Source organism: Dermacentor albipictus, chromosome 1 (assembly GCF_038994185.2).
Source record: "Dermacentor albipictus isolate Rhodes 1998 colony chromosome 1, USDA_Dalb.pri_finalv2, whole genome shotgun sequence".
In the NCBI taxonomy this organism is placed as follows: Eukaryota; Metazoa; Arthropoda; class Arachnida; order Ixodida; family Ixodidae; genus Dermacentor; species Dermacentor albipictus.
Window position 1 is genome coordinate 316,773,391 of NC_091821.1, and position 12,804 is coordinate 316,786,194.

The window sequence follows — 12,804 nt, forward strand, 5'->3', positions numbered from 1 at the left end:
AAGGCTGTGTCGAGGCGTCTGCAGTGGAGCCCGATGGAACAGCGTTGCCCTCTGGCGGCTGTCACAGAAGTGGCGACAGCGGCTGTAAGCGCGCGGGCGGGGAGTTTTACAACTGAAGCTAGTCTAGTAACGTTGGGCCTGAGCTTGTGCGCTCAGACCGGCCTTTCTGTAGATATCAAGCTGCGCTGTTAAACATAAGGACGTGAATTCGATTCCCAGCCGTAGCGGTCGCATTCCGATGGGTGCCGAACGCAGAAGCGCTCGAGTGCCGTGCCTTGGGTGATCGTTAAGTAAATCAAGGTGGTAAAAATTAGACCTGCAACCCTCCACTCACTCAAAACTCACTTTGCATTTTCGGGCTGTTAAACTCGGTAATTTGTTAATTTGAAGTAATGTCTATCTCCTCCTGTGGACTCAAGTCTGGCCGGACACAGAAGCAAATTTTTGTTCGCGCATTTCTTTAACGCTTGTCCAGAGTTGCGCGAGCTATATTGCTGTCACTGCTTCGGACTCTGCGTGAAGCTCCTTCTATTTTGTGTTTCTACAACCTCAATTTACTGTCTTGTAAATTACACAAACGGAACCTCTTCGCGGGAACATTGACTGCATTGCTTGCGTAGCTACGCAATTCGCGCTTTTGACTGCCACGACAGCGCCAACCATATTTCGATGGGCGTGAAATCAAAAACGCCTTTTTACTGCGAATTAGCCACTCTACAATACGAATGAAAATTCTGCTTCGCGTACTTAGCATCACCTTCCACAGTCTTGGTCGCCGCAATGACCCATCCACGTTGTGTTCTCGCGGTTATATTTCGAAGGTTACGTTTGTGGATATATATATATATATATATATATATATATATATATATATATATATATATATATATATATATATATATATATATATATATATATATATATATATATATATATGTGAGGTTGTAGGAATAATATAGGAATATGACAAAAGACAAATGGCTGGGCAAGGGAATAAGAATTCATGGTCGCCAGTCAGCCTCTACGCTTATCTAGGTCTTTTACTCACGGGGGATCCTGATCATGAGAAGGAAACTTATAAAAATGGGGTGGAGTGCATACATCAGGCATCACCAAATCCTGACTGGGAGCTTACCACTGTCGTTGAAAAAAAAGTGTACAATCATTGCGTTCTACCGGTGCTAAAACACGGGGCACAAACTTGGAGATTGACAAAGGAGCTCGAGAACAAGTTAATGACCGCGCAAAAAGTGATGGAACAAAAAATTTTAGGCTAAACGTTAACAGACAGGAGGGGAGCGATGCGGACTAGAGAGAAAACGGGGATAGCCGATATTATAGTTGATATTAGGAGAAAAAAACTAGACCTGGGCAGGCCATGTGGCGCGGTGATAAAATTAAGAAATGCGCAGGCGCAAGTTCGAATCAGCTAGCGCAAGACGCGGGTAATAGGAGATCACGTGGAGGGGCCTTTGTCCTGCAGTGGACATAAAGATATGACGACGTTATATGTGTGCACAATGCAAATACCAGCAAACGTGCTTATAAGTATATAAACTCTGTAAACAGAACGCCACTGTAGTGCCAGTAAGCGCACCTCTGTTCTGCGTAATAAAAGAAGAAATTTCTACATATAACCTTGACTTATAACATCGGCTCATAAGCACACCGACCTCTTAGTGGAAGAGAGCATTATATTTAACTGATTATTTAAGTTACTTTATTCTCCTTTATTTAGCGCTTCAGTGTGTGCTACTGGGTGTGACCAATCCTTCAACGTGAGCGTGTAAACTACGATCTATACAAATTCCAATTCGCCTCGTATGGCGCAAATGCTGAGTAAAGGGCAGTGGGAGGTTTGGCTTGCTAGCGAAAATCTGGAGAGCCAGAGAGTTCTCGATCAAGCCCAGCGAACCGCAGAAACCAGTGAAGCCCCCGGACTGAGGGACCCACCCACCACCCAAAACCCCTAAGAGAAATAAAGTTTATGCTGCTACTACTGGTTCAGCATGAGCATGTGCCACTGCGACCCAAAGGTACATAATCCTTAAATGTTGCTAGCTATCTGTCGTACTTCTCCGTACATACACCTGACATCGCGATTCTTCCCTCGACAAGCACCATGCATCGCCTTCGTCCACGTGAAATCGCTGTGTAGACGTCACACACTGTACATCCGCCTGATTTAGTGTTTACATCCCGCCATAGCTTGTGCGTGGTGCAGTACATAAACATAAAAATTGCATTAGAATAAAGTTGCGACCTTTGTGGTGGATAAACATAAGCATTGCACGAGATTACACGTTGTAAAGGATTGAAAGGATAAATGCACTTTTACACATCGCCGTTACTTTGACGGCATTTAATTAACCACTTCACTAAAGCATCGCTTCACATAGATTAAAACATGTGCGTTGGATATGCATATTTATGCACAAGCAGACTTGTGCTGCACGACGTGCATCCGGCGCTGTGAGCAAGGACTAACTTTTCTTGAATCGAATGCTTGTCGTGCACCTTTCCTGTAAGCTGTGCTCGGTGTGAATCCGCTTTGGCGGTGGGCTGCGTGCCTTTACGTGCGAGACCAAGGCGAATGCGTCCGTAGAGTTGCAATTACGGAAATTTGCATACGCAGGAATAGGTTGAAGAAGAAGCCGGGATTGCCCGTGGTAGGTTTTATTGGAGCCCTAATGTGACGGCGGATTAGCCTGATTTACGTCTCCAAGTGTGAAGTCAGCCTAAGTAACGTTGGGTGCCCGATACTAAGGCGGAGGCAACCTCTAGTACAGAATGTTTCACAGCACAGGTGTTTGATTACAATCAGTCGACTGATCGATCGACCAATCGATCATTTCAAAAATATGCAGGCCATGTCATTTAAGTAGTCACCTATGTACTGCAGTTAGTACTAACGAAGCAACGACTCCTTTGTCGCAGTCAAATCTCCACTTCAACGAGGTCGATCCGCCTGGTGAATGTAATTCAACATGACTTACAACTCTGCAGCTCTCGACTGTCTATTTCACCTGTAGCGAATCCTAAGTCTTCTGGGCGCTTTCCAGCAGCAGCGGCTGCGTTTCGGCGCCGGACAAAAGAAAAAAGGAAGTCGCAGACAGGCAGGGCTGATCAAATTTCATTGAAGAATAACAAAAATGTAGCAAAGCGAAGGAAACAGGATACCTTCAACCTTCTGCGGGACCGCTTCGTTGTGTTTCGCAGAGCGTTTAAGGTGAAAGCCCGCGCGCTGGCTTTATTAAATCAACGCACGAACGGACGAGTGCGCCCTTTCACCTGTCGCTCGCTCCCTCGACCTCTGACATTTGCGCGCGGCGCGCTCGCGCTGGTGCCATGTTGTTTTCGCGCGACCATTTCTCTTTCTTTTATTCTATTTTTCTTACGCATAGCAAAGACCGCCAGAAGCCGCGCTGTCGCATTGCGAAAAACCCACAAACAAGAAGGCAAACGAATAGGAAGAATATATTCTGCTGCGTCCCCTAACCCTCTGCGTAATTAAGACGCCGCGACGCTTCCGTATACCGCGGGCTGCCACTGCGCAATGCGCGATCATTGCCAGCAGCGCCGCCTACCGGGCGCCCGGCTGGAAGCTTTCACTCTGCAGTGTGCAACACGGTCCGCGCACGCTGAACTAATATTTAAATACGTTACTCTCTATTTGCTTGCTCGACACATGTCGACATCGGTTGATCAGGCGCAACGACACGGACACATAAGGCACATGAGACAACACACATGTCTGTCTCCTGTGTCTTCTATGTCTCTGTCGATGTGCATGCGCTTTAACCAATTAGATGTTCTACGAATAATAACGATCCAATATAACCACCCTCTTCGACCTCGGGTTCGACTTTGTTCTGGGCCTCGCCTATAACTGCGCTGTTGAGACCAATAGGTGGCGTCCGAAACACATGCGACATCTCGTCACCATTGCTTCCAGCGTCCACTGCCTCGTATCAGTGCTCTGACAAACTAATGCCAAAGCGTGCTTCGCAATCGGCTCTTCGCTGTGCAAGTCTTTAACATTCCAAATTCAGTTCAGTGGGCGATACTGGGCATTTTCTGTAGCTTTCAGCTCGTGCGCACTGCGTTCTGCTTGCTTGAGGACATGCAGCGACATTGCACTGTGCCCAAAGCACTGTCTTCGAGACTATGGCGCGACGAGCCGTTACAACAGCGGAACGGCGCAATCAGCCCTCACTCACAAAGGTCCCTTCAAAGTTCCCTATCGAGAATACTTCGCCGCATTCACCCCACATCCCAATGGAGCTGCCTCATTCCCTCTACTGCCCTTTCAGTAACCTTACAGGAAACCCTATATAGTGCCCATTAGAACTGGCAGTTTGGCGGGTTGATAACAATTCATAGTGTAGGTTGCGTTCGTGTCGGTCATTCCTTTCCTATCATACGTACGTTTTGTGCTCCTCCCACAGTACGAAGTGTCCCATATGATGGCCGTTCCGCAGTCATAATGTAGCGGACTAGGTTTTAAGTAAAGATGTTTGTTTCTTGCTCTCTCGGAAGCCACGGAAAACATAATGCTTGTTCAGAATTTTATTGCAATGCTATAAAGTTGGACAATGATTGCAAAAATTATGATGCTTGCATGTAACTTAATGGCCTGTTGTACTGCCGCGACCAAGCCAAGATGTCAATGCAGAACCGTTCCTCTACTTCTTCCTCCTTTCGATACTAGGTGCCGCTGAGTTTCTCTGCCCTAAGAAAGCCGTCGCTAGATGGTGTCATGCACACACCATCTATTGATCTAAAGCTGAAAATGACGATGATTGTCCTCTGGTCCCAAGTCAGCAGTCCAGAATTTCTTTCAGAGCGTCGCATTCTTTAAAGCGTTCCTCGTATCTTTTCAATCGCTGATATATAGATATCGATATATGCATATTCTAGAGAATACATATTCTGAATGCAGAGGATCTCTGCAAGAATATCCTAGCAGAGATCAAATGCATCGTTTTTACGCTATATACCATCCCTATAGTGAAGATAATAAATTGCCTAACTTATGTCTCAAAAATCATGTTTTTTCTGTGCCGAAGAGAAAATGTTATCTATATGCGATGACCTTGTGAGATATGAGAATAATGCCTTTGTAAGACGTGGTACTGATGCAGTGCCGAATTATCTGTACACAGGTGCATCTGCAACGTGCACAATGGTGAATAATGCCGTACATAATACGTATCCCTGAAGCCCTCCGGTACTTGTGCACGAACTGTTTATGTCTACATACTGGCTGCGACCGGTGTTGTGTGAAATGACACCAATTTGTGATATGCTGTGGCGTTCCTATTGATGTATTTACTCGCCAGAATGTGGTACTATTGACACGAATGCGTTAGGGGCCCAGTGTCGCAGAAAATCCGGCGTCGGCGTCCCCGTGAGCGAAAATCTCTGTATATATTTAGCTATATGTATATGCCACGCCTTGATATAAAACATGTGGTATATGCGGGCTATATTGCCACACTATTATATCACTAAAGTTGCTCACACCTTGTGTTACATTCTTGACAAACTTATTCCTAGAAATTTTGAGGATGACATCCCACAAACAAATGTCATGAAACAAAACACTGACAGCGCATGCCTCTTATGTTAAATATTCTCAGACTAAAATATTAAAAGTGCGAAACAATAAAAGAAACCTGAAAATTATGTAACTTTATTGGCGCGGCTGTGCACTACCTCCGGAATCGGCCCACGCAAGAGGCTGCGTTTCTTCCAGAGAGTTCGCCTTCGTACATAGCGTTCGCCGCCAGCGTTTCCCGGCAAACATTGCGATTACATAAGCTGCACTTGCCGGGAAGCATGAGAAGCAGTGAGGAATCTTTGAATGCTATCACGTTACAATCTTAAAGGCGAACCTTAAGCGTCCTCCAATTTTATTTATTGCTTCCGAAGAATTCAAAAAATTACGTCAGCCTTTCGTAATATATAATATCTCATTTATTATCGTAATTAATTTACGAACATTAAATGCTCTCAACATGCGAGGTTTTCGCTTCACTCAACTCTTAATAACTTGCACGATAACTCTTATTTATAAGATGTTATATCACGCGTGAATTAAGACGATAACTGTAGGGTACATCGTGTGCAGATGAACTTCCAGTACAAGGCAATCGAACTTGACATTTTACTAACTCACAAACTGTCCTGTGCGTAATCTCAAACCCACGCATAGAAATACCGACCGTATAGACTCGTGTAACGGCCGCGACTTCACAATTTTTGACGAGGTGCGGTCCTTACATGGGGCCAAACCTTTTGGTTTGGTCCCGCGTAAGGGCTAATTGCTCCCTTGTAAGGACTAGATTGCTCTCGCCATCTACTAGCGTCACGCGGAAGCAAGCAGCGTCCGAAAATTCGCCGATGCGCATGCGCGGCTTTGGGCTCCGAGCGCGATTGCTTCTCCGTTCAAAATATTATTTTTCCAAATTTTAGACTACCAATTCAGTGTGGCGGCCTTTACATGCGTGCAGCCGTTACACGAGTCTATACGGTATGACTTTTTTGACTCAACACAAAGAAAACTGTGGGGTTTTACGTGCCAAAACCACTTTCTGATTATCAGGCACGCCGTAGTGAGGGACTTCGTAAGTTTGGACCACCTATGGTTCTTTAACGTGCACCTAAATCTAAGTACACGGGTGTTTTCATATTTCGCCCCCACCGGATTGTCGCAACACACAAAGATTTTGCAAGAAACAAGGAGTCACATAAGTTGCTGTCTTACGATAGCTACGTGACAGACACTTTTGAATGGCTGCGTCTGGAAAAAGTAACAACTGTGTGTGTTTCTTCCGGCATACACTTCTTATCGCGAGGGTCGTTTGACACCTAGCGGAGGCGTATAGTAATTGCGGTTAACGCAACCTTGGCGTCCCTCTCATTGCCAGCTAGTTGAATTGAGGGTGGAAGCATGTGTTTCTTTCTTTATTCTTTCTGTAACGCGACCTCTTGAAGTAATGAAGTTGTTGCGAGAGCCGCGGCGCGCCACCATGGGCCCATCCAGCGCGCTTCTTTAAAGGGCCCCTCACCGGGCCCCATAGCAAATTTTGGTTATACGCTGGAATTTGTTACGCGTCCTCTAGGGAGCGTTCTGCCGCAAAAAAATGCAAATCGGCTCATTAATAGCTGAGATAGAAATATTTCAGTGCCGCAAACCCATGACTTCAGGAAGGGAACTCCACTGCCAAGCGAGACACTTTCTCCACTTGCCCCGTCTAACCTCCGCAAGCGAAATTCTGTCCCTGTATTCTCCCATATACCGGACTTTTAGGATCTCGTGACGCATACGTCACGGGCCCCGCCTTCATTTCTTTTTCTCCTCGTTTTCTTGCGGCGCGGCGCTCTTCCGCTGACGGCGTCGCGCGCGAGCTGTTGTTCGTCTCGTTTCGCGCAGCGCACGATTTTGCGCACTGTGAACGAGGGCACTGACTGGCGGTATAAGCCAATGGTGCACGAATACTGAGGCAGACACGAAAGGATCACAGAGCACGATCCCGCGCTGGAACACGGTAGAAAATGACATAGTTTCGTTGTCTGCGCTCGCGACTGCACGGCGTGGGAACAAGCAGACGAAACGGAAGTACATCTTTTCTGCTGCGGTGCGAAGTAAAAAAAAAGAAAAGAAAAGACACGTAGATATTCGGTTTGTGTGTTTTATTAGTTTTCAAAGCTTTATTCGTCAACTCAAGCAACATATTACACAAATAACAGGTGTGCCCTTGAATAATCATCGAATTCACGTGTCACCACAAGCGACGTCCCAATACGAACACGTGTACGTAGGCGCGCTAGCACGTGTACGTCATCCTCCGGCCTGGATCGCGATGGCCGCGAGGAGAAGGGGAAACGGCGTTCGGTTTGAAATTTCAGATCTTTCCGCTGCGCTTAGCGATGTAATACTTTGCAGACGCGATCGTTATTGCGCAGTGTATGCTCTGCGCTTGTCAGCTCAAAATGGCCACACCTGGTGAGGGGCCCTTTGTAATGAAGCTACAAAGAATGAAAGAGTCCAACTCAAGAGATCAGATAGAATTAGCGGAACTTTCAAAACTGATCACCAAGAAGAAAGCAAGAGATAATCGAAATTATAACGTTAGGAAAACTGAGAAAGCAGTAAAAATCGACGCAGCATGAAATCAGGGAGAAGAAAACATTGCATAGGACAAGCCAAGATATATGGACTGAAAGATAAGCAGGGTAATATCATCAGCAATTTCGAAGATATAGTAAAAGCAGTGGAACAATTATATACTAACCTGTACAGTATCCAGAGCAACCGCGCTACCTTCACTCAAAGTGGTAATGAACCGGATACAGGAGCTCTTCTGTAACTAGCGATGAAGTTAGAAGGGCTTGCAAGACATGAATCGGGAAAAAGCGGCAGAAGAAAATGGAATAACACTTGATTTAATCAAAGATGGAGGAGATCTTTGATGCTTGAAAAACTTGCTGCCCTTTATACGAAATGATTCACGACTTCCAGGGTTCCAGAGAACTGGAAGAGTGGCAACATTATACTGATACACAAAAAGGGAAACGTTGAAGAATTGCAAGATTAGAGGCACATTAGCTTACTTACAGTATTGTATAAAATATTCACCAAGATAATATCCAATAGAATAAGGGCAACACTTGAATTCAGTCAAACAAGAGAACAGGATGGCTTCAGCAAGGAATACTCTACAATGGACCATATGCATGTCACCAACCAGGTAATCGAGAAATTTGCAAAGTACAGTCAGCCTACCTATATGGCTTTCATAGGTTACGAAATGGCATTTGATTCAGTAGAGATACCATGCCACATAGGCATTACGCAATCATAGAGTACAGAAGGAACACTTGAATACATTGGAAAATATCTACAAAGATTACACAGCTAACTTGATTTTCCACAAGAAAATGAGAAAGATGCCTATAAAGAAAGGGGTCAGGAAAGGAGACACAATCTCTGTACTGCTATTCATTGCATGCCTGGAAGAAGTATTGAGGGTTAGGAGTGAGGTTCAACGGCGAATATCTCGGCAGCCTTCAGTTTGCAGATGATATTGTCCTGTTTAGCAACTCTGGGGACAAATTGCAACAAATCATTGAGCACCTTAACATAGAGAGCGTAACAGTAGGGTTGAACATTAATATGCAGAAGACAAAGGTAATATTCAATAGCCTGGCAAGGGAGCAAGAGTTCAAAAGCATCATTCATCCTATAGAGTCTGCGAAGGAGTACGTTTAGCTAGGACGACCAGTTACTCACAGGGTCATGAGAAGGAAACTTACAGAAGAACAAAAATGGGTTGGAGTGCATACGGCAGACATTGTCAGATCCTGACTGGAAGTTTACCACTATCTTTGAAACGAAAGGTGTACAATCAATGCGTTCGATGGGTGCTAACATATGGGGCAGAAACTTGGAGGTTGACAAAGAAGCTCGAGAACAAGTTAAGGAACGCGCAAAGAGTGATGGAATGAAGAATGTTAAGCGTAACTTTAAGAGACAGGAAGAGAGCGGTATGGATAGGGCAGCAAACGCAGATAGCCGATATTCTAATTGACATTAAGAGAGAAAATGGAGCTGAGCAGGCCATGTAATGCGTAGGACAGATAACTGGTGGACCATTAGATTTACAGAATGGGCGCCAAGGGAAGGGAAATGCAGTCGAGGACTGCAGAAAAATAGGTGGGGTGATGAAATTAAGAAATTCGCAGGCGCGAAAATTCACCGATGCAGTTGGCGCAGGACAAGGGTAATTGGAGATCGGAGTGGGAAACATTCGCCCTGCAGTGGACGTAAAATAGGCTTACAATGATGATGATGATGATGATTTAAGTATATTCACCCGAAGAGTACTAGCGTAAGAAAAAGGAGATTGAGGGTGTATGCATTACTCCGCTGAAAAGCAACGGAACAATATACGCGTAGAATACAGTATCATCAAGGAACGACATCTATACATGGCAAATTAATGTGGAGACGGCTTTGAAGCATTTCATGCAGGAGTGTGTTCGTATAACAACGCGTAAGTGGTGAAAACGAGTGACAGAGTGTTGGATAAATAAATGGGCAATATCAGCGTCATTCTTATCAAGCGGTGAAAGCCTCCTTCAGACACGTGGCGGTCATATTCGGTATAGCTTGGGCGCAGAAATGCTCACATCTGAAAAACCGCTGAACCGATCAGAACGTAGTTTGTTGCATTTAAGAAAGAAGAATGCATTGCATTGGCTCTGGAGCAAAGACATTTCATTTAGGACCTCAACCTTTCTTTCTATCGTATTTTTTTTAAATCAAGGTTCCCGAAGAACACCATAGTCGGGTACAATTCTAGAAGTCAGCAGCATTTGCCTCTCAACCTTGTAGCTCTGCACCAAGCGTGTGCGTGCGTGAATATTGCGGACAGCTCAGGAAAGTCACCGGAAATGTCGTGTCTTTCTTGTAGGACTGTCACCTGCTCCCCGTCTGCACGTCCGTCTCCATAGGCTCCAGTGAAGATTCCGAGGTCCCTGTTTGTTCACGGACCACGGTTTATGTAAGAACAGCCCAGCATCCGTACACATCGTTGTCGGCCTCGATACCAAAATCCGTGGCCACAGCGAAAGTCTAAGGCTATCTTGTCCGTTCACTTGAGGCACTTTCTGTCCGGTTTACAATCAACGTTCTTTTGTTCTTGTTTTTTTTTTCTGTGAGAAACGAACAGTGCGCAGAGCGCAGGCAACAGCCTATCTTGCATATCTTGTATCGTGTATCTTCTATACGTTATCTTGCTAGCGTCTAATGCAAAGTAATAAGGTTGCATTTGATTTGATTCGCATTGCTTTGATATGCGCTAGTTGAGTGCAACGCGGACGAAACGGTAGTGCGCGCGAACGTATAGCACACCCCCGCTTCAATTCGGGGTGGGCAAGAAGACTTACCGCCTGCTGACGCCTTCCATGTAGGCCTTGAGTGAGGTCGCATCGCCGTCAGCCGCCTCTTCCGCCGCTCCAGCCAGCGTCAGTGCCGGGACCGGGGGACCCGGTGCACGCCAGGTCCCCGCCTCTGGGCCGCTCGCCTCCGCGGCCGTGCTCTCCGCGAGCGCGGCGCGGTCATGGCGCACTCTCGCTGGTGCTGCACCGGCGTCCGCCTCCCGGGCAGACACGTCTCCTTCGCGACTCAAGAACCGCGCACCGCAACGATCCCGACCCGCTGCTCCTCACCGCCGCCCGCCTCGCACCACAGGTCCAACGAGCAGGAGCGCTTCGCGAACTCCGGCGGCGGCGCCGTACCGTAGTCTCGAACGGCCGTTGGCGCCGAGCCGTGGCTCGAACTCTGAGGTGCGTACGTTGCCCGTCGCTCTGGTGTGCACTGTCCGCGGCACGCGCGGCACGACAGCTTTCTAGCGATCCATCGCGGGCGAATGCATTCGGAGATGCGCGTGTTAATCCAGCGCCTCTGACCGGCCTGACGCAGGCGACGACTGGCGCGGCGGTTTCGTTTCACGCTTGCGCTCACAGCTGGCGTCACGCACCAAGGCAACCAGCCGATGGCGTTTCGCCGCCGACTGTGCGAAGGCTGCGTCGTCAACGTCGCTCTGCGCCGCGCCTGGGCGCAGAAGAGGTGGGCAGTGGGCGGGGACGCGTGCTTTGGAGATGGATTGAAGTGGCTGGGAAAGTGGCGCCATCTACCGCTGCGGGCAAACGAGTGCGGTTTCTGGTTGTGTAGCTTACCGTCCATTGGGATTCAAGGGCTCTGGGCGAAGCGGGAAGTCCAACGAGGCGCTTTGGCTATGATGGCTGATAAGAGTTTTCTTTTTCTTCTTGAAGATGGAGTACCACGTAGAGCGAAACGCGAAATATAGCGTCGCGTTCTGTGAAAGTTCTGCTTGGCTCCGCGCAGGCGGCCACGTGTGCGTGTGTGTGTGTGTGCATAGGCGCCGACTACGGCGGGGGGACTACGGGGCCCGAGCTCCCTCCGCAGTATTCCGCGGGGAGTTACTAGCATGATTTAACGTTTCTTTAGAGTTGCCTCTACGTTACTTACTGCTAAAGCTTACTGCATCATTGTTGGCGCGGACGTGCACGGCTTTTAATTCATATTTTCGCTTTATTTTTGCAAGAATAAAAATAAGAAGTGAATGTGATGCATAGGCCTGCATATACGTAATTTTTTTATATTAATTTAGAGCGGTACAGAAAAAGAAGGAACGTCCGCCAGCATCACCAGAAAGCATAAACCGTACTACAGGAGACCTATTACTATCCTTGCCACACGAGCGCGGTTCTGAGAGCGGAGAGGCTGAATGTTCGGTTTCAGGCTGGAATGATTGATAATGCAGAGTTTCTACTACTTATTATAAGACGACTGGCGGCGCATCGTTCTTCTTTTTAGAGCGCAGCTCTTTGGCGTCCGTTCCTGGGTTTCGCGTCGGCGTTGTCGTCGGCCTCGTAACCAGCTCCGCCCCCCTTTCATCCCCCCAGCGCTAGCAGCGACCGACTGATACCGCTGGATGCCGCTGACGCCGCTAGAGATTCAAGATAACGTGACTGCATAGAACACCGTCGCCGCCATGCAGAAAGAGGACGAACGGGTCATGTTAAGCATGTTAAGCCGTATGTTGGCTGTGCTGTCGACGTGATGCACGAAATTAAACAGGGCACTTCAGTAATGACAGGGTAAGGGAACGTGAGATTTCTGTCAGGAACGAGACTGCTGGGCATTCGCTTATGCACTGTGGCTCCTGCATGCGTGGGCCAAGTCTTTCTAACATCCGCTCACTCGGCAGA

At 47.2% G+C, this 12,804-nt stretch overlaps 1 protein-coding gene across 1 annotated transcript in view; it reads right to left on the reverse strand.

Moving 5' to 3' along the window:
* The window catches only part of LOC135904269 (serine/threonine-protein kinase A-Raf-like), a 96,866-nt gene extending 85,311 nt beyond the window's left edge, over positions 1-11,555 (reverse strand). The window contains exon 1 of the mRNA XM_065434901.2: positions 10,957-11,555. Within this exon, the coding sequence (XP_065290973.1) occupies positions 10,957-10,976 (20 nt within the window). The 5' untranslated portion in view covers positions 10,977-11,555. The remainder of the gene's footprint in view (positions 1-10,956) is intronic.
* Positions 11,556-12,804: the final 1,249 nt, after the last annotated feature.